At 36.8% G+C, this 22,471-nt stretch overlaps 1 protein-coding gene across 4 annotated transcripts in view; it reads right to left on the bottom strand.

Moving 5' to 3' along the window:
• HDAC9 (histone deacetylase 9) overlaps positions 1 to 22,471 on the bottom strand; it is a 228,142-nt gene that overhangs the window by 44,670 nt on the left and 161,001 nt on the right. For all 4 annotated transcript variants that reach the window (XM_075706446.1, XM_075706448.1, XM_075706449.1 and 1 more), the window contains one exon: positions 10,604 to 10,722. In XM_075706446.1, the coding sequence (XP_075562561.1) occupies positions 10,604 to 10,722 (119 nt within the window). The remainder of the gene's footprint in view (positions 1 to 10,603; positions 10,723 to 22,471) is intronic.

Genomic DNA, 22,471 nt, shown 5'->3' with positions numbered 1-22,471 from the left:
TAACTGAATTTTTATTAACTAGCAATATTTTGTTGTTCTGGATATGTAGTTTTTTTAGTTTCTTCTTCCAAAGAAGATCTTCCAAGATCTGTCTCTTGGTCGAATTTAGTATATATGAATCATAATCAGTGATGGGGAGAAAAAGGGAATCTGAAGTAAATAAATTACTACTAAATGCATTTCAAATGAATTTATTTTACAGCAGAACTACTCCTTTTTCTTTCCAAGTTAATTCTATAAAACTTCAGGAAGTATTTAAATAACAGCTTTCTCATGTGAATATGCTTTTGAAGAGTTCTTAGCATGTGGTTTTGTACCATATTAATAGTTAGAATGCAAGTTCTCTCCCTGTAAACATTACTTTTGTAAATCTTAATCAGGTTGGTGGAGTGGTCTCAATCAACAAGACTGCTCAAAGTGAGTAAAAGCCTGTGGGATTAGGACCTACCTTCTTGCATTTCCAGCAATTTTATGGCAATTAGTTGGTATAAGCAAGAACAATGTCCTTAAAAAAACCCACCAGCACCCCCCAAAACAACAAACAAAGGTAGTTAAAATGATGAAAAAAAGTAGGGCTTTTTTAAAAAAATGTGCCAGTGCTGGCAACTTGCACCATTTTATTTCAGATTTCATGGTGTTAAGTATTTGCATTAAAGCTATTATAATCAGGAGATTGCAGTGGAGTCTCACTGTTCAGTTGATAAGGAAATTGCTGCAGGGAAAAGCCTAAAATATGAAGGAAGTGTGTTGTGGGAGCTCCACAACAAAAATAAATCTGTGTAGTATTTTAATAACTCTTACAATATTTTTAAGGACTGAAGCAGTGGTTTTTAACTTCTAGTATTGGTAGTACTGTTATTCTATTTGAACAATTCATTAAGGTGCAAGCATCCTGTGTGGTGCTGCACAATATGTAACTTTTTGAAACTACTGCCATGAATTGATGTTTTGAGTTTAATCACATGGGTAAGCAGTCATTTCCCTTTACCCACAAATAATTAACATACATGGTATAAGTCCTATTTTAATAATTTCTTTTCATTGAGCCAATAGTACCTTGAACATAATTTTTTAAATTTTATTTTATATGTTTGCTTGGATTAAAAACCCAACACAACAGCAACTAAGAAAATTGCCTGGGATCAAACCTAAAAATACCAAGAAAATCTCTTCAGATCAGTGAAGAATTTCTGGTGCTGATACCAGTCAGACCTGAAGTGTACTTGATACTGGGATAGTGTGAAAAAGATGAGTTTGCAGACCAAAAAAACAGATGGCCCCTTATCACCCCATGGGGCTAAACACACAAGAGCAAACTTCAGAGACGCCTTACCTTTACCCTGTCTGTCCCTATCAGGAGAGACTGTTATATTAAGGGTTATTGCCTCTCTAGCCCTCCCTGTGATCAGCTTTTGAAGTCCATGGCCAAGAGGCCAGTGTGAGAATATCACCCCAGATAAGAGGTGTTTGCTCTGTGAAATATTCAGGACAGGAATCCATGGACCCCGTGATAGTTCAGCAGGGAACCACAAACTCCAGCTAATATCTTCTAATCCCCTGTTGGTTTGAGAACTACCCACCATAAAAAGCATAACTGGCTGTTTATTTGCACAGGCAAGAGATAACATCTTAAAGTTACAGTCTGCCTTAAGTAGTAGGGACGTGAAGCCCAAAGAAATGAACCATCCAAGCTCATAATCAAAATTGTGTGTGCTCCCTTCTTCTTTGCCTAATAAGATGTAAATATTTTGGCTGGTGTCTCTTTTGAAAGATATTAATCAAATATATTGGTTAGAAATCACAAAGGATAGTCCAGTCTGCAAATTACATGTCTTCTTTTATAGCATTCTGAAGCTGTGAACAATATGTTAAAAATTTTCCCATGGCGCAACCAAGTAAATACTTGTGGCACATTTCTATTTATTACAGAGAATAGTTAAATTCTAAGATATAAATCATGCTCTTCTACTAAACGCTTTACAAATTCCCAAAGACAAGCCTAATTCCCAATGCAATGATGCTATAAAAGATCAGACGCTTTGTTATGGAGAAATCCACATTTGGAGATGTCTTTCAACAATTTTCTCTCAGGACCCAATCCTGTGAAAGGCACATGCAAGTTGCTGAACACTGTGTCAAGTTCCATTAGTTTCAAAGTGGCCCTAAAAACTTGTATTTAATTTGCTGTATTTAAATTGTAATCTGCCTAAGCAAAAAAAAAAAAATCTTTTTTCCTTTTCTTTCTTCTACTAAGTTACAGTCTTTTGGTTTCAATAAGGAAAAAGATTTCATAAGTTTACATTTCAAAACTGAGAGATGCCGCCACTGATTTTACCTTTTTTGCACCCCTCACGTCAGTTATTGTCATTAGCCAATGTCACTACTGTAGTGTGAAAGAAAAAATAACAAGAGGTAGGTGAAGAGATAAGGGAAGATGACTGAAAAGGGAAAATAATTCTTAATGGTTCTGTAGATCAGGTTTTTTTCCATTGTAATCTATCCTCTGCCCTGTCCCCAGCAACTGCCCTAAATCAAGGAACTGGCACCTGATGCATTCTGCAGATGGATCAGCACTGTATATCTGGAACATAGTATACAGGTGGTTTTTCACTTGCATGAGTTCATTAACTAGCCAGCAGACACATCTTCTGTTTGTGGGGCAGGAGCAGGAGTGGAAAATGGAAATCTCTCCTGGCTGATTTACAGAAAGAAAGGCTAAGTGAAAGAGCAGGTCAAATCAGCACTTATTTATTAATATTTCTAATTGCTCTCACTTCCTGTTTTGGTAGACCCTTTCTGGAAGGCACACCAGTTAACCAGATAGTCATTGAAAACACTGGATAATAACAAAATCAGTGCTAAGATTTCTGAATCCTTCAGATGTGTTTTAAATACGTATTCAGTTAGACACGAGTGCCCCAAAGTCTGAAGAGAAGGATTTCCCTGGCCTCAGTAAATGAGGTGAATTGTTCACTGATCCCTTGGTTCAAATGCATAGTCCAAGCCATTGACACATGCTTTCTTGACAGCATGTGAAGGCAGATTCCTCAACCCAACATTAGATTTGTCCGTTATATTTTTTTCTGTATTTCTCAAAAAAAAAAAAAAAAAAGACTTATCCTTTTATATCTTCTACCTTTGTCTTTTACTATGCTATGTCTGAGAGACGATGCTAATTTTATACAGTGAATTCCAATCTCTGCTCATTTTCCACGGGAGCCGATAGACTACTCTTCCTCACAGAACAGAATTTCTGGAATTTTCTACATTTCATATTTATAATTTTAAATTTAGTGTAAATGTAAGGTACCAGATCCTGGAGTCACTGGCAAATAATTCACTGACATTTGCAGTGCGAAAGCAAATTTAAGGAGTACAAATGCAGGAGTAAATGCACCATAATCTGACTTCGGAGGCTGGGCAATCAAATGGCCATGCCCAAGCCATAGGAGATGCTATTGCAACCACTGCTGTGGGCTAGGAGGAAAAAGAAATCAAAATGCTTTCCTTCTCCCAGTAAGTCCTATAAAAATACTCATGTCTGAAGGTAGGTCACCAATGAACTTGTCATCTGTTTTGATGCCTTTTGCATTGTACTAAGCAACCAGTCAGTTAGTATTCCAGAAATCACCTTAGAGAAAACCTAAACTTTGCTTTCCAAAGTGAACAAGTGGGAGAAAAGTCTTGATGCTATGTTTTCTTGCCGCCAGTCACTGGGTACCCTGTAGTTTCCAAGAAACAAAAGGAACAAAAGAAAAATTTCTGATATGAATCAGGAGACTCCCCTGTGAAAAACTGTATGAATGGTCATTGGTCCATCCCACCTTCTTTAGCTCTGAGTCAAAAGCTCAAGATCTATCCTGCTGGATAATCATCACCTCCAGTACCGCAAAGATAACCAAATTATGCTAACCAAAATTAAATCTCTGAACTCAGAAGAATTCAGACGAAAAGACAGCTGTGGCAACTGAGTTAATTTAACAGCTTTCTGCTGCCAAAAGGCATCCTACTCCATTTCTCCCTTTCTCTACTGCCCCTGCCCCACTTCCACTAGCTGTGGCACACATTGGTCCCTCCATAATCTGATTCAGCTTCATAGCCACTTTTTTGGTTGATTAAGTTTTCTGGTGGGTTGATGAGTTAATGCTGCATGTGTTTACAGAGAGATCTGACAAGAACCATAGCCAGTGCAAGGTAATGGACAATTCAGAAGGGGAAGGGGCATGCAACCATGCTTTTCTACAGCAATGAGCTGTTGGAGCAGCTCACACTGTGTACTGGAACTGCACTCTGAAGCAGTTAGTGCCAGACTTTCCAAGATCATAGCTTCTTGTGTTGATAGTTGAGTCAAAAAGACTTTCTTGCTTGTGAAGAGAAGAAATTAGACATGGCATCATAAAAGCCTGCAATGCTATTTTTAGAGGCTTGAATTGTGTTTAAACAGCTACCAAGTCAAAACTACTACTCTGTTTAGTCAGCTGTCAATTTGCATGGAGTCTTTTTGCCTGCCTTCCTTTAACATTTACATATTACATTAGCTCTAGTAGTCTCAGTCAGGACTATATTTCAGGGTCATGTCAGGAAAGTCTTTCAGGCAATCACAAGAAAGTGTAGTCCCTCTCCAAGACATTACAATCACTCTACCCTAAACAACTCACAGTCAGTCCAAGGTACTGTCCAGTAGATAGTTACAAAATTATTTGAGGACTCCTTTAGAAATTAAGTGCTTCCAGGAAAAAAAAAAAAACAACAAAGCAGAAACCAACAGGATAGGCACCCAAGTTCAACCTGGTTGCTCTTACTTGTATTTTGAGAAGTACCAGTTCCAGCCACGAGAGGAGGTTCCTTGGTGGAAGATCTGTAGGCTACATGTAAGTCAGCAGCCCTTTTTACACATTTACACATTAATTTCTACTGCTTAGGCTAACATATCCTTTGGAAATAAACTGTTTAGAGCATTAATTGTTTCCTCTCCTGTGATTAATCTGACAGATTGTGCACTGTTACAGTGAAGTCCTCTAAGCCCTACCTGCTGAGGGCTCATGAGGAAGGAAACTGTTCATGGCTTTAGCATTTTTTTCATTGGTCCAGCTTGAACGGAGTGTATCACAATATAATGCAGCTTTTGGTAAGTTAAGGGAGTTATTGAAATTTTCTCAAATAAAAACTTTAAAAGCTGCAAATCCGCTTAGTTAGTTATATTCTAGATGCTGGATCAACCTTGCATCACAATTCTGGCATAACAGTAGACAAGTATCCAAACTGTCAAAATGTAATTTACTCTTTAAATGCCTGGAGTGGTATCTTTTCCTACTGCTAATTGCTTTTCTTATTTTGTACTCTGGTGTCAAATAGCATCTTTGGAATAAGAGAGTAAAACAACAGGAAAACTCCAGTAAATCATCACAGCCTTTAACAAATGCAGTGCTTCAGGAAGGTAAGTACCCTGAAAAAAATCTTCATTCTTGCTTGACACTTCTTTACATTATTCTTTTTATGGAATGATCACCATTTAATGAGCAATTATGTACAATATTTACTTGAACAGTAAAGTGATCTGAGTGACTTTAATGCAAGCATTATTCTAAGGGCTGCTCTATAAAACAAAGAGGAAGTACTTCACCTCAGGATAATGTTACCAGGAGAACTTCAGTCAGCAGAGCTAAATTTAAAAGCAGTGCTCTTACAAGATCTAACAACTTGCAAATTTATGATCAGATCTGGCAGCTCTTTTTCAGACCTGTTCACTGTACAGAATTCAATTGGTGTGATAATACCATACATTTTAGCAGAGGTTGTAAAAATTAGCTATAAAATAAAGCACAGAATGTATCAGCTCTATCTTCAGTAGTTCCACCTAAGCATAATCAACGTAAGATGAAAGAGTAGATTCATACTCTGTAGGCATCTCCCTACTATTCTGAACATAAAACTCCTTTATCCCCTTTATTTCTTCTCCCATTATTTTTCTTATACTTTATTATCAATACAATTTTTACTACTCCAGTACAAAAAGTGGATTTGATACAACAGTGTTTTTATAATATGTAATATACCGTGCTGATATTTTATCTGTTACTTTATTGAAAAAATAATACATTTCTAGTAATAAAAAGGAAATACTAGGCTAGTCAGGAACTGAGGCATGTTTTCCTCTTACCTGATTATAGTTTACAGTAAAATTAAAGCACCTTTATAGTCCCTGATCTAAACAAAGGTATCCCAATGACATCAACAGTTACTCTACATAAGAGAGCTCTGCATGAGAGAGCTCCTGCTGCTGCATCCACCTTCACCACACAGCTCAGGGAGCCTGTTTAACCAAGCAACATGGACAGAGCTATGCCAATACTAAAGATGGACTTGACAATACAGAAGATATTCCGCTATTTCAGCGAATGAAGTTAAGCTTGAGTCATAAGAGGGGGGCCACAGAAAGTAAAATCTGAGATAAGTTGCTTGAATATCCCTGAAAATCTGAGCCAGACTTTACCAGAAGTTAGAGAAGCTCCTGAGCAGGAGCTGGCACCTATAACTCATTCAGGACCTTGGGCCAAGAGGACTACCAAAAAGGTTTAACAAGCTGCATGCCTTGCTTTCTTTTCTTTGTTTTGCTTTTTGATGTTAAACCTGGTGCAGTTACCACAGCATAAGGACAAAGCAAAGTTTGTGAGAGAAGATAATATCTTTATCAGAAAAAAAAGGTACATTTGGAAAATGAAACTCCTTTTCAAACACAATCCCTTTTTCTGGGAAGACCTTCAGGACAAAGTGGTTGTGCATTCAAAAGTATACCTACTGTTTCTAATTATGCTAGATGGTCTTATAAATGGTGTTGTTGATAAAGCTTACCTTTTCTTACTAAGATATTAGGAATATAGCTGGTACCAAAAGCCTGAGAGCTTCCCAGCAGCAGAAAGTTCTGCCATATGCCACCAGTCATCTCAAGTCTTTGAAGCCCTTTTTTTTTCTTAACAGAATATAAAATCCATCACAAAGTTTATGCATGTGGGTTGAGTATATGTTTCAAGATGTGTATGCGTACCTAGGTATATACAAGCACCTTTTGAAATGGTAGCACTTCATTGAGAGAGAGGATTGGAACAAGGGATAAAGAGAGCCAACACAAAGAAAAATGTGCCTGTGAAATCCTCAAAGTTGGGGTTGAAACAAATGTTTTAGTTAATGCTCATTCTCAATTCTACATTGCACCAAACAAATTCATTTTGGGGCAAGGTAAACATTAGTTAAATATTCATTAGTGAAAACTTCTCAAAAAATCAACAGGCAAGGACAAATTGCAAAGGCATTTGGAGAAAAAGATTTACTTAGGAAAAGTGATTTGAAAAGTGCAATAAGAAAGGAAACACTCGAACTTCCCTTCCAATCCTTTTTAAACACTACCTTTTTTTCAATGGAAAAAGACTGTTAGTGATTTTGTTAGTTAAACGGGACTGGAGATAAACTAGGCAAGTGAGATAACTCCTAGCTCTGCTACTATCACTGCTCTCAGTTGGCCTTCTTCCATCCTACACTCTTCTAGCGGAGCTGAGGGTCACCCCACTGTGAGAAATCTTGACAGGTACATCAGACTCATGCATTTAAAATCAGCTGAAAAAAAATATGTGACTATTTTGTTGCTGATATCTGTTTACTAGTCAGAAATGGCAGTTCCTCAGTAAATCAGATCAAGAGGTTTAGGTTGGAAATTAGGAAAAACTTCTTCATGGAAAGGGTAGTTAAGCATTGGAACAGGCTGCCCAGAGAGGTGGTGGAGTCACCATCCCTGGAAGTGTTCAAAAAACAGGTAGATGTGGCACTTTGGGACATGGTTTAGTCTAGTCTACCCTTGATTGGTTTAGTGTGGACTTGGTAGTGTAGGTTAATGGTTGGACTGGATGATCTTAAAGGTCTTTTCCAACCTAAACGATTCTATGATTCTATGATTCTATATGTCGATATACCAAAAAAATTAGTGAGTTAAAGCAGGTTATAATTTACACCTCTCAGACTGTGTAGATTTAGTAGACCAATTTTTTCTGTATGTAATTGCCTGTTGTATGGTTACTCCAAGGCTGTAATTAGTCCAATCTGTTATCTTCATCCTATGGTTTTTACTTTATGACTTGGGAATGCTGACTGGTTAATACATTTTATTTTTTTCCCTTTGACTGTACTCTGAAGGAAAGGCATAAATAATTCCTTATCAAGAATCTAGTGTCTCGCTAACTCTCTTTAACAGCAAGGTTAGTAGCTAAGGACCCATTTTCTCTCCTTTGATGTCAATCTCTTCCTACTTTATATGTGTAATGTTTGTACTGGGTCATAGAAATCAGAAAATTCAACGTATTAAGTTTAAACAAAGTGTGAAAGATTTATAAAGAAAAATGTTTATAGGTTAAAATTTACTTTGCATTTACTTGCTTTGGGTATAATTTCTAATTATTACAAAACAATTATATTAAAAATTTGCATAAATATTTATTTTTAGTCCTTAATATGAATGTTTCTCTTTGGACTTTATTTTTTTAACAGACTGTTCCATTTTTCTACATACCACATATAGTATGCTATGTTCTAAAATGGTATGGTGGAATGTGGAGAATTTTGTTTTGGGGAAATAATAAATTCCTTTCGCTCTGTACAAAAGGCTTTATTCATCCCTCAGGTACATGATCATTATCTGGGTCTATCTTGGCTTTTCCCTTAATTTAAACAAGAGCCACCTACTGTAAATAACCTTTTTTTTGCTTACAGACACATGTGCAACTTGTAGATGTGCCACCTCATATTAAAAAATGTACTAAGATTTCAGTTTCAAAAAAAAGTTATGAAGAGTTAATTAATTAATTCATGAATGAAAATTATCACTGATTCCAATATCAATCATTTTTTCTTTGCTATCACGGTGAAATTCAGTCCAACGTGAGAGGAAAATATGAATCTTACTGGAATTTCCAATTAAGTTGTTGAAGCTGTTATGCCAGAACATCATGTATGCCAAAGCATCTTACTGGAGCATCATGCATGCTTAAGGGACATGTAGCATGCATTCTCAGGTGCTAAATACAGATAATTATACAATGCTTCTCAACACAGTATCTATTTTGTACCAGTTAGAAGCTCATCTCCCTACCACATAAGCTCATGTACTGGTGCCTCTGACCAGGAACCATATTTATGGAAAAAAATAGTGAGTAAACCTCTTACAAAGGGCTTTTTCATGCACAATGTTTTATGAAAAATCATAGTACACAGATAAGTGATACTCAGACATGCATACAGGCTGCTATGTTTCTTTCCTCTCTAGTGCAACCACTGCATTAACCCAAAAAGCTGTGCTGAAACTCAATACACCTTACTTGCAGCCACAGGGATGTTCCCTTTCCAATCCACTTGTGCACTAGAACTTTTGTGAATGTCTTTGGGTAGGCCCTTGCACTGCTCTCTACATTCTTGCTTTCCACAGCATGCCACTGTGGCTCACTCTAGCTCTCCATCTATCCTTTTGTCCTTGGCATTCAGGGGGAGCCTGTACAGCATGCAGTTAAAATGAAACTAAAAAATATGTGTCTCTTCCCTGCTCCTCCTGAGGTATATACCAACTTTGTTCTACTGACCTGTAACAAACGGCAGAGGTCAGAAGGACAAAATCCTCTGAGCTGGAGTCCATTTGTGTAGTGTGTTAAATGCCTTTAGGTCTCATTGACTTCTCCAGACTTTTCCCAAGGCATTTGTCATTAGCAGTAGAGATCCATATTTAATAACTATTTGAGTGTTATTACAGTATTTCTTGAGATACACTGGAGAAAAGTATACATACTGAAGAAAACTATTCACAGCATTGTATTAGGAAACCATTTTGTGTTGTCTCATGGAAAGCAACGTATATATAGCGATGTTACAGTACACTTTACTGTACAGAGTGTTACTACATTATCCAGTCTTGCTTAACATCCAAGGCTCAGAACCAGTTTGGCCACAATATCCTGTAAGAGCTAGTGACTTTGGAGTGCTACATATGAGACACCTCAGGCAGACTTGTCTTTCAGAAAGTATTAAATCTCTGCCATGACCACACATTTTGGAGGACTGAAATGGACATCCAAACATTGAGACCCAACAGAGTAGTCTTTTAGAAAACTTTGGCCTTCATGAACACTGATGTAATTCAGGATTAATGCCATCAAGCTGAAAAGATTACAATAACAAAAGAGCAATATGAGATTGGACTTAGGCCTCCAAAGTCTAAAATCTCCAATATATATTTAAAGAGAAATAACTTACTCCAGCATTTGGAAAAGGGGGCCTATTGAAAAGCATGAAACCTCTAAAATGTTATTTGAATACCAGAAAAGTACTACTTTAAAAAGCCAAGGCAAAAAAGCCAAGAGGAACAGAAAGGAGTGAGACAGAAATGCTAACATGTTCATTTCCCAGCTCCATGGGCATCTCTGGGTATTAACTGACGGACAGTCCCTGCCCTTAGTGACATGGGTGTCATCTCACAAAATAGAAACACGGACATAAGCTGGACTTAAAATAAGGTTCCTAAGTAGAAAAAATACCAACTCAGAAACATACGTCTTATGATGATACCTACATTTAGCTGTGACTTTGTATCCGCCCAGCGGTGGGTCGTGGCCTTCCACGGCATCGAATCCTGCTGACACCAGGACAATCTCTGGATCAAACTCATTGGCAGCTGGCATAATCACAGTCCTGTAGAGTGAAAAAACCCAACCTGTTAAAAATTAAAAGAACTTCTATCTTCATGATATAAATTGCCACAAACTCAGAAATCCACAACATGATATTTCCTTTTAATTAAACCAGTCTTCATGGTAGCTGTCCAAAACCAAAGCAAGTCCAAGGCTTCAATTAATTTCTTTCTATAGTCACTCTTTTTTCTTTTCTACAATTGAGGAAAAAAAAGATTGCAGGTACATGTGAAAGCCTCTAATATTACACACACATCTGTGCCTGTTTTATCCTGCTGCCTATAAAAAAGCTGCCTCTTCCAGGGAAGTGACTAATGGTTTACAGAGAGCACTCAAAGCCTGAGTGGAAACCCGGACTGCTCCAGTTAGTGTGAACTTGGTGTAAATTTGAACTATAAATTTCTTTTGGGAAAATGTTTGCTTTCCAAACTTTTTTTTTTTTTCTTCTTAACATTTTTAAATGTTTGTCGAGGTGGGGGGTGACTCTAGCAAAGGAAAAACATGAAATTCCCTTAATCAAATCCAGACTATGTTGTCAAGCCTTTCCAAGGTCAAGCATAACAGGAATGTGACAACCACAAACTAGTGACAGCAACCCCTGCTGGTGTCAGGAAGATAATTCAGCCCTTCACAGTCAACAAAGATTCCACTTTTTTAACCCCTTCCTTGACAAACTTCCATAGGGATATTTTGTTGCTTTGTTTTCACTCTTCTCCAAACTCAAATCATTAAAAATGTCTTGAAGAAGAAGATAAAGCCCTGCATTCTGCTCTCACAGATGTCTTCTTTCAGGCTGACTTTCTGAAGGGAAGGCATCGGGATGGCTTTTATACTAGTTGACAAATGCTGAGCCTGTAATGACTCTGCTAATTCAGGGGGACATCACTAACATTAAAAGGCAAATAAACAAATGAATGGTCTATTCCAAATATATTAACTCAAGGAAATCCTAATTGGTCTACACTAGTCAAATTATGAAGATCAAATTTGCACATGTGTAATACTATTTATCTTAGTTCAATATTTATTTATTTGTTATTTAATCAACTTAGGCCAGAGAGATCTTGTTTTTGTTGAAAGATTAAGGTTTTCTGTGGGGGAAAAACAAGCTTATTAATATTTTAACAAATCTTTGGGGTTTTCTTTAGTTTAGTTTTTGATCTGTGTTTTATAAACTTTATTTTGTTCTGATTCCCTCAAAGGTAATTTTAATATTAAGAAAGTGTTCCTTTTACTTGTTAGTCAGAGAAATGCAGAATTCAGACTAAGTAAAATGTCTGTGTCAGGACATACAGCATGTCAATGAATACCATTTTATATTAGAAAAAAAGGATAGAGGCAACTTCATTTTTCTGGTGATTTCACTGAAAATGCACCACAAATGTCTGCAGACAAAGTGATATAATTTGTGAAATATTCCTTTTTTTACATGTCATTAGTAGGCCTCTGCTGAAGTATGGATTCCAGTATTGAGCACTGCAGTTCAAGAAGGACCTAGACCAACTTGAGAGAACAAAAGGAAAGAAAAAAATTCTAAAAAATGTGATCTAAGTGGATAAAATGATAGTATTACAATTATTTGATTCACATAACATGAGAGTAAACATGTAAAAGTCCATGAATATGTAAGTGGTTGTTGCAAGAGGAAAGAAATCTGTTCTGCCTTTCTACTGTGGATAGGACATGAAGTAGTTGCAGCAGGAAAGCTGTAGTTCAGACACTGAAAAAAGCTTTTTACTAGTGAGGATAGATAATAATTTAAATAAAAGGTTTAAGAAAATTGAAGAGTCTCCATGTCTTTGAGTTTTTTGTAATAGGTAAAACCAATGTCCATCAAGCTTGCTCCAGGTTCAAGCTGACATGGCCTTGAGGCAGGAGGTCAGATTACTTCCTTTCTAGGTCTTTTTCCTATAGTTCCATGATGTATAACTATATAACACACAAAGTACACATATGAATAATTACATTAGACACTACAGTGACTGAACATTTTTGCAGGTTAATCTCCACAAACTTTGGGAACAATATCAGGAATTAAGATCTCCTATGCAACCATATCTTATCTTTCTTATGCACATACCTTCTGATACTCCAATTATATGTTCATTGTCTGAAGCAACACATAATTCCCAAAATTCCCCACGTCTGCAACACATGTGGCATGGATCCTGATTAGTGATGAGGACTGTGGCTAACATGCAATCTTGATCTGTCTCCATAGCACAATATATCTCATACACTGAAAGAAGGAGGGATCCTAAGAAGAACCCTCCCTATCTGCACCCACTTGAGCTTTTGCCCTTCTCCTCTCTGTTTACATTTCCTCAAATTCAAGCCAGGCTCTGATTTTTATTTCTTCATGTCAAATAAAATGGCAGCACCACAGAGTACAGCATAGACAATGCTCAGGAGTCAGAGAATGAAGTGTGTTCAGTGCAGACAGAAGCTCTGGAAATTCAAGTTGCTGAGCACTAAGAAACCTAACCAGACTAACAGAATGAGATTTTTGAGAGTCTTATAATTTGGAACATTGGGAAAATCTTCCACACTTCTACCACATTTCAAGACTGTGCTCAAAAGCATAAAGATGTCAGCACATTTTTTTATAACTTGGGCAAAACAATGCATTTGACCCTTAATCTCATTCTTAGAAGCAGCAAAAATTGTTTAGCCACAGTTTCTTCAAAATTTTTGTCAAATAAATATGTCTGACGTGAAAACTGCCAGCCACACTGGGTAACACTAATAAAATTATTAAATACTGAAAGGAAGGTCTTTCAACACAAAGCACCAGGAATAGCTACTAATGCCATCTTTAATAGTACTGAACAGGAAATAGTAGCATATTCATAAATCTCTACAGAAATTATGTATAGTAATCTCAGGTAAAGGAAGGAGAAGGCTATAATGATAATAACCAGAGGTGGCATTTAGAATTCACTGTTCCGTTACTGCTCTCCGTTTTACCTGAATTCACATGACTGTGAATAAGTAATACCTAAGACAGTTTTTCAGAAAGAAAGATATTTTTCTTTTAAAAATGTAGACAGTGTCTGCTAAATTTAATGAGAAGAATATCACCCTACTTCTGCTATAATACTGTCTCACAGATTATGACCGAACTTTGTTGCTGCTGTTCTGCATACTACATACCAGAAGAGCTAACCTGTGTGCCCACAAGACCTGTGTCATTGTTCATTTCTCTTTCATCCTCCATAATATTGAGGGACCTGGAATGTCAGAGCTCATCCATCTTACACTGTTCTTGATTTAATACTGAACAGAAACTCTAAGGGCTTTTCTTTTAAAAAGACATTATGGAAAATGTAATCTTTTTACTAGGACAGAAAGCTTGACTCATCTCTAAAACATCTCAGGGTATCTGTGGTCCTTGTTAGAGCAACCAAGACTACTATTTGGTATTTCCAAAAAGATGATAGCTGCAAGTCTCTCAATTGCAGAGAGGACCATATAGACATCTACTTCCTAAATCTCTAATCCAGTCTTCCTTTATATTAACCAACAGGTGTTTAAAGGTTGCTCCTCTTTTGAATAACTACTGAGATATCCACTCAGAGAAGAGCAGCTTAATGTCTGGAAAACATCATAGCATTTTGCTTTGGACTTTGTGTAGGTAGGACCTCTCTAACCTTTGTCTCGCCTTGGCAGGAACTCCTTTGTGGCTCAAAACACATGTGTAAATTCCTTCACAAAAGTGACAGATACTTTCTTCTCTTATGAAGTGTTATAAGGAATTATATACACACATTTTTAAATACAGACTAAATTTCACCAGAACATAAATAAAACCTTTTGGCATTTGCCACCTCTCAAGCTTCAGCATCTTCATTATCCCTCAATAACTGCCTTTAGAAAAATGTTTTGAGGTTGGCAGCTGTAAAGAAAGCCTACACAAAGCACTAGATTCCATCCTTTTTTTTTTTATTTGAGCAACGTGAAGCTCACTTCTCCCTCGTAAATAGGTTTCTCCTACCTCAGGAGAGTGAGGACAGTTGGACAGGCAGGAACAGATCCTGACCCTTCACTGTCTCTTGGGAGCAGAGAATCATCAGGCCCTGTATCTTGCTCATTTCCCGTCTGTAGTGGTTTAACCCAGCAGGCAACCAAGTACCACACAGCTGCTCGCTCACTGCCCCCCAGTGCGATGGGAGAGAGAATCAGAAGGGTAAAAGTGAGAAAACAAAAGCCATGACTCTGAACGTCCTCCACTTCCTTCTTCTTCCCCCGGCTTTTCATGCTGAGCATGACGTCACGTGGTATGGGATATCCCTTTGGTCAGTTGGGGTCAGCTGTCCCAGCCATGTCGCCTCCCAGCTTCTTGTGCACCCCCAGCCTGCTCGCTGGTGGGGTGGGGTGAGAGGCAGAAAAGGCCTTGACTCTGCAAAAGCACTGCTCAGCAGTAACTAAAACATCCCTGTGTTATCAACACTGTTTTCAGCACAAATCCCAAACATAGCCCCATACCAGCTACAATGAAGAAAATTAACTCTACCCCAGCCAAAACCAGGACACCATCTCATCTACAGTCTGGAAGGCACAGCAAGGTGTAAGAAAGAGAATCATCCATTGACTGCCTCCTCAGGAGCTCCATAACCATAGCACTTCTCAGTTGCCTAACAACAGAATCCTGTGAATCAGATCATAACAGAAAATACACTTTTTTTTTTAAAGCATACAACTAGCATTGGTCATACACTAACAGATATCCATGTTAACCTTCTCAGATTCCTCAGACCAACCCTATGCTCAGAAGTCAGGCTGCAGCTGGCAGGATTTGTTACGGTGCGAAGGGTCAAAACTCTGCTCATCAGAAATCTTTTGCAAGGGTGCATAGGCAGCCTGCACTTAGACCTAGGTAGGAACAGTTATTATCTTACCCACAGCAGGAGTAAGAAATATGATTTGGCTTCTGGCCATAGGTCACCAGACAGGTATGGACTGTGGACTGGCAGGTCATCAGCTTCCTGCTTGAAGCCAGTTGGGCTGTGGGGGTTATCAGCAAACAGAAGTTAATGTTAGGAACCTTCTCCGACAAAATGAGTAGATTTTGTCAGAAGAGAAGTGAATTTTATTCTTCCACTATGACTCACACTCTCCTCTACTCCCTTCTCCAAAGAAAATAAAACACATAAAAGAGATATTTATTTTCTGTGATCCTGAATCATATAGAAGCATAAATATTTGGTATACCATATTCACCTAATGATGACAGCAGAGTTACAGGGGCATCTTGCCTGGCTGACTGTTTCTTTCTTTTCTCTCACATTTTCATTAATAAACATGTCAAAGCCTGAAAGCTTGAGCAGCTGGATCACAGGAGTTATTTATCTATGCTAAACCTTGCAGTTACAATGAAACTGTGTCCTCCAGCCCAAGGTAGTGCAGATCCTCCTTTAAGCCTGATGGTAATGGGAACAGAGCATGTGTCTGGGAAGCTGAAAAGATTCCTTTTTGTCCTACTAAGGAGATTTCCCCAAAGAATTAATATGTTCCATTTGGGTATGCTGCTGTCTGCAGACAAGCCAAGGGATGGCTTCCAGTTGGGTGTAGTCCTAGAGAAAACATCAGGCATGTGATCCTCCCCTCCCCACCAATCTGAACATCAGATGCAAGACATTAAAGAGATTCTACCAAGGGACTCTGTTCCTTTCATTCTTCCATTCTATTTTTGTACATTTAAAGCACATGGTTAGGATGCTCCCAAACATTTGTTCTCCCAGAAGAGATTGCAGAGAAGTACCCAACCCAGAAATGACTCTGCAAGTACCGTCACACAGAGCTGGAAATCTCCAAAGAAAGTTAAGCTGATGCAAATAGCTACAATTCTTTTGCTGTGTTGGTAATTTAAAAAGGAAACAAGCAGGAATACCAGCCCAGGACAGTAATTTATGTAACCGAGAAAAAAAAATCCACACTGTTCTAAACCAGCAGATTGGAATGGCTTAGTAACATAAATTATTTGCTCTTCCCCTAAAATCCTCCAGTGTTTTCATCCAGTGATCTCAAAGTACTTTCAGAACATTAATAAATGGAAAGGCTCATATCTTCAGCTGGTATAAATCAGTATAGCTGTTTCTGATTGCATAGTCCGCTAAAGCAAGCATTTCTTGTACCCACTTCACAGATGAATCAGCTAAAACTAAAAGCTGGTAAAAGACTTGAATAAATTACTTAGTTGTCCCTGGAAAAACCTCAAGAAAAAAAAAAAAAAAAAAGGCAGAAGACTCTAAGTCCACTACCTCAACTAGTAGAAAACACTATAAAAGCACTGTTATTTATTCTATCAGACCTGTATTTTGCAAGAAATACATATATAATGCATTAGTGCTATTAGAGTGGGGGTTTTGCCACCAAATGGAGACCCTGTCTCATTTAAAAGAATGTAGGTCTGCCTACAGTTTCTCAGTTTCACATCCTGCAAATAAAATATTGTTCCAAGTAATCACTATGTTGTCCTACCTTAAAATTACACAAGTTTAAGTATGTTGTTGAATGCACCCTGATTTGAATAGGTCAGAAAGTATTTAAAAGATTGCCCCAATAGGTACGTGGAACTTATGGTATCTATTATTTTTATGTGTTGTTTGCACATATGTTTTAATGTAACACAATATCAAGTAATGTTTATCCTCACAGAAAGCTACATAGCATTTCTGTACAACTATTGGATTATTTTTTTTTCCCCCTCTGTTTTAATTGAGTTTATACTAGTGTCTCTCACTAAAATTTACCTTCATGGCATTTGTTCATGCCAGTTCTACTGTCAGGCCAAGTTCACCAAGGCCAAACCTGAGAACTTACCTTCAAAACTCCTTGCTGTCATCTGACCAACAGCTTTGTCCTGGACTTATCCTCCAAGGTATGCCTAAATTCTGCAGATCTTATCTGTATTAGTTTCTAAATTATATCTTTTATATAAATTTTATCTTTATAGCCTTTATTTTTATCTCTTTTCTTTTATCCTTATTGGTTTTCTTTTTATATCTTTTCAATAATTTTATTTCTTCTCTATTTTTTATAAGCACAGTCAATATTCTTGTCCTTTTATTTTATAGTTACTTTATTTGCTTTCTGGAGATACAAAATATATTTTTCTTTTATTCTTCAAGGGGCAAAAGGTACCACATCAATACAAAATCCTCACTACTGTAAATCATGGTCATTTCACTGGGATTTACCCATGGTATTAAATTTAAGCACATGCCAAAGTGTTTAAAGGGTCAAGGTCTTCCATGGATGCACCCAAGTTAGTAATTTTGAACGTTATAATTGTAGGAGTACCTAAGTGCCACTGAATGAAAAGTTTTAGAAGCACCAACAGCTTTGCTTTTTTTTTTTTTTTTTGGCTTTGGGAGACACTTTTGGAGCCTAAGGCTATTATTTGTGGGTTCCTTTTTAAATGAATAATTATTTTGGCATCCTGCATGCAAGTTTCCTGAATTCTATTACAGCTGGAATTGCAACATCTTAAGCACTCAAAAAGCATAAGAAATATTGACTACAATATTTGCTGATGCTTCCATTTTTATTATTATTTAGAAAGGTGGTTTCAATGTAATTATAAGGAGTCTTCTCATTTGATCTACAGTATGCCTCAGTCAGAGTCTCTGAACTAGTACAAAAAGAACAAAAATAAGAAAAATTTAATGAACAGGGAAAGTATGAGAGAAATATTACTTTGTGGTTTTCAGAATTCACTTAAAAATTAATAGCATAGTCAAATAAAATTATCCAACTTCTAGAAACATGGGAAAATGCATATACACATGTGCAATGCACATTCACATCCATAATCAGAACTGAGTAAAATTCAAAGTTCAGTTGTATTAGGTTAAAGGGATTGGCTAAAAATTGTGGTAAGTAAGCTTGCTCAAAGACTATGGTCTAAGTATCTCTCAAATGATTATACATTGAAAGAAGAGGTTACCTTGGAAGGATCAACGACTTCTAGCTGTCCAATATGCAAATATAAAGCCTTCTATGGAAATACAGGCCAAGATAGCACATACAATAGCAGGATGTCTCGTTATAGAACACTGTTACCCTGAAAAGTGACTAAGTAAAAAAATCTGCATTTTCTATTAATTGTTAATCTGTCTTTTTAGAGTCTTATTTGTGGAAGCAGTGTCGATGATGAAAGAAAAATTTACTGTCTTTTTACCTTTTACTTATTTCTCAGATCTCAAATAAAGCTGGTTGGTACCATGCCATCTTGTGCAACATAAATAAAACTTATTTACTAAGTTCCAGCTGGTACCTAAAAGACTGATGTGGCTTCCAAGAGCTATAAAACTGAAGATGATATATGAGAAGGAGGAAATAGAGGTTTAATTTGCAAAGATGGGGCTTAAAATAAAACACAGCATGACTTAAAATAGTATCACCAACACTGAGAAAGTAAAATGCAATAAATATGGAATCCCACCATTTTAAGTCAATTATTTTTCTATCAAAGCCATTCTAAAATGTATGGGAAATGGTACTGACACATACATACACACTGCCAAATTTTACCCTCAAGTATTATTTAAGAGAGCACTTAGCTTTCATGGTGTAACATGTTCCTATCAGAAAAATCAGTTTGGTGCCTACTTCTTGTTATTACTTTATTTTATGGGGGGGGTGGGGGGTGGGGGTGGGAAGTAAATCTTTAGAAGCTTTTCTGCCATAAATATAATAATAACATTTGGGGGTATTTTAAGTTTTCTATTTTAAAATTTGCATGGCTGCTTAGAAAACATATTACATTTCTATCAGGCCTGAGTACACTACAGTATTTTCTATAACAAAATAACCAGCAGTTTTGACTTTCTACAAAGTATTTTCTCTCAACGGTATTTTATCATAAAAGTCAGTGGACTTGGCCCCAAATGTTAACATAATAAATTAATAATACTATTAAAACAGTTCACTGCTCCCAGTAAATCTTATTACATACTAAATGTTAATAAGATTGCTCTTAAGAAAAGTGTTACAATATCAGAAATAGTTAAATACAGAGGTAAAAACTTGGTACAATGTGTTGCATTTATAGAGTTTACAAAATGAATGATAGCATGGTATCCTCTCTGAGTAATTTCCTATGTCTATGAAAAAGCATATTAGAGTATATTCTACCTTTCAGTGCATTTTTAGAGTGCTTGACACTTTTAAAATTACTTAGCAATACTAAGAACAATATAAGAGAAAGGTGAGCATAGTACCTATTTTACTTACACTCCGCAGGAATGGTGGAATTGGGGAAAAGAAGGAAATGGTGGTGTTCTGAATAAATTTAAAAGAGGGCTCTGGAGTATGAAGTTTGTCTCTAGGTCCAAAACCTACCCTCCTCCTTTACAAAAAAAAAAAAAACTTTAAAAAAGCTGTCCCCTTTGGGCATATAGCATACAGTTTGACAAACAGCAGGAATGAGGAAAATACACTACCTAAAATTTACTGCTATTGATTGTACAACAGCTCAGTTTGCAATGTTAACAATCTGCTTATGTCACCACTGAAGTGATTACCAGAGAAGTTTAAAGTAGTTTTCAATTCTTGCAAAAGTGTGATCTGGAGAAGAAGGGAGGGTAAATCTTATTAAAAAATGCCTGGGGAGTTGAGTTGGAGGGGTTGCATTTTTCATGGGAGCAATAGGTTGAGTGGATAAAAGATGCAGAAATCCCTTGGAAAAAATACTTTTACCACAAAATTTGCTAAATTTCTGAAAAGTGCATTTTGCCCAGAAGGGTTTTTTTTTTCCTTTCCTTTAAATGAAAAGAAAACAAACACTTTCTAGAAATCAAATTATTCATCAAGGTCACGGCCATTTGCAAAAGCATAATTTTTCACATGCTCTATTCATCAACATGGTTGTGAATACAAAGTACATGAAGTTGTCTTAATCTTTTTCTCAGAGGTCTCTACATATTCTCTCTTGCAAATGTTTTCTTGCTTTGTCTTGTATTTCCTTCCATATAACAGCTTGTAAAGGTATTTTCTCTGTGTATGGTTTTCTGCCTTATCATTAAACAGAAATTTCACAAGTTTCTGGATAGCCACTATTATTTTATTATATATCATGTTGTTGCTATTCCTTTGAAGTAATGCTATTCAGAAAATTTCTCATATAGCTCATCTTATTTTTCAGCTCTTACGAGGTATTCTTTTAGAGGGAAGATACAGACATATGTCACTTCCTTTTGTTTTTTACTGAGGAACAACATACACTGGTAGAAAACGAACATATGGACATTTTCTTACATCCAAACCAAATTAACCAACAGGAAGTGTCTCTGGTCTCAGGCAGGAAGATATTGATGCTACAGACAACAACAGTAACCAACACTTCTGTATTAGTAAATACAGGCCTATTTGTTTGCCTCATGCTTGGCAGAACTTTGTCATTGGAATTGGGGCCACTTTAGACCATCCTATTACTCTAGCATGTATTTAAACAGACCAGCTGGGATTCATTCTGGTAGGCAAAAATACAGCATCCCTCATATAACAAGGCTTTATACAGTACAGAAATATCAAGTCTCCTCACTTTACCTAAATTGAATGCCACTTAATGGAACCCATACTGATATAATTTTAGTGGGGGTTTAGAGGAAATGTTTACAGATAATGTAAGGTAACCCAGAAAAGTACTTTTCAATCCCTGCCCTTCTCACCTCACCCCACCCCGCAAAATTCTCAGAGAGAAAGACAGAAGATGTTTGTGGGAGCAGGGGGAACATTCATGCTAAAGCACTAATCCCTAGGTACCACATAGTGTTAGAAACTACAACTTTTTCTGGTGCAGTTTCAGCTACTGTTTGGTTAGAAATATGATCTGGTGTTGGCTCTGGGTAGTTTGGAGGAATCCTGTCTCTTTTATATTATCCAGTCTCCTCTCTTCCCTTACGCTCACTTTGCTCAACAAAATAGAGGAAATATGATAGACTCCAAAGACAGAGAAAATTGGATGTCAGCACTTACAAATGAACTGAATTGAACGTGACTAGAAAGACTCGTCTCACAAAGAAAAGTACCGGACTTGTTCAGGGAGCAACATCAGGTAGACTAATGTTTTAAAATATGAAACACTCTCCTGCAAGAGAATTACATCTATAACTTAAAGGGTGAAATCAAAGAAGGGATTGGAGGGAACTAAGGCTTAGGGAAATACGAAGACACATATGACATGTTGAGGACAATGGGAATTTTGTTTCTGATTTCAGTAATATGAAGAAAATAGGGGTTTATACCTGAAATTCAAAGGGAAGCATTTTCATATAGGAAAGAACTTTAAATATTAAAGGATCAATGTCACAAATAGGAAGATTAATAAAACACGAAAGTAGCAAAAGAATCTGCATTAACAAAATATCTGAAACAAAACCCAAGATGGTCAGGAGATGCTGTATCAGCTTCAGAGAAACTTAAATAATAAAAAAAGGATCTATATTCCCACTCACAGACATGATGAGGGAAACAAAAAGTTTTTCTTAAGCACATCTGGAAGAAGAAGAAAAAAAAGAAAAACAAAGAGCTCTGAAAAATAAGGATTGAAGACAACACCGCAGAATTCAGGAATAACATGACTCCTGCATAAATGTTTCACAGCTTTTTTTTTTTACAAGGAAGGAATAGTGAAAAGCAAAGTACTTGAAATCTCAGCCCGAGAAACAAAACATGAAAATGTGATGTGATTTAATATTTTACTTAAGCTTCCATTGACTAATGGAACCAACATTTCTCCTAATAGA

Source organism: Pelecanus crispus, chromosome 2, assembly GCF_030463565.1.
Source record: "Pelecanus crispus isolate bPelCri1 chromosome 2, bPelCri1.pri, whole genome shotgun sequence".
Classification (NCBI taxonomy): Eukaryota; Metazoa; Chordata; class Aves; order Pelecaniformes; family Pelecanidae; genus Pelecanus; species Pelecanus crispus.
The sequence above is the reverse complement of the archived record's forward strand: the minus strand, read 5'-3'. Positions and strand labels throughout refer to the sequence as shown.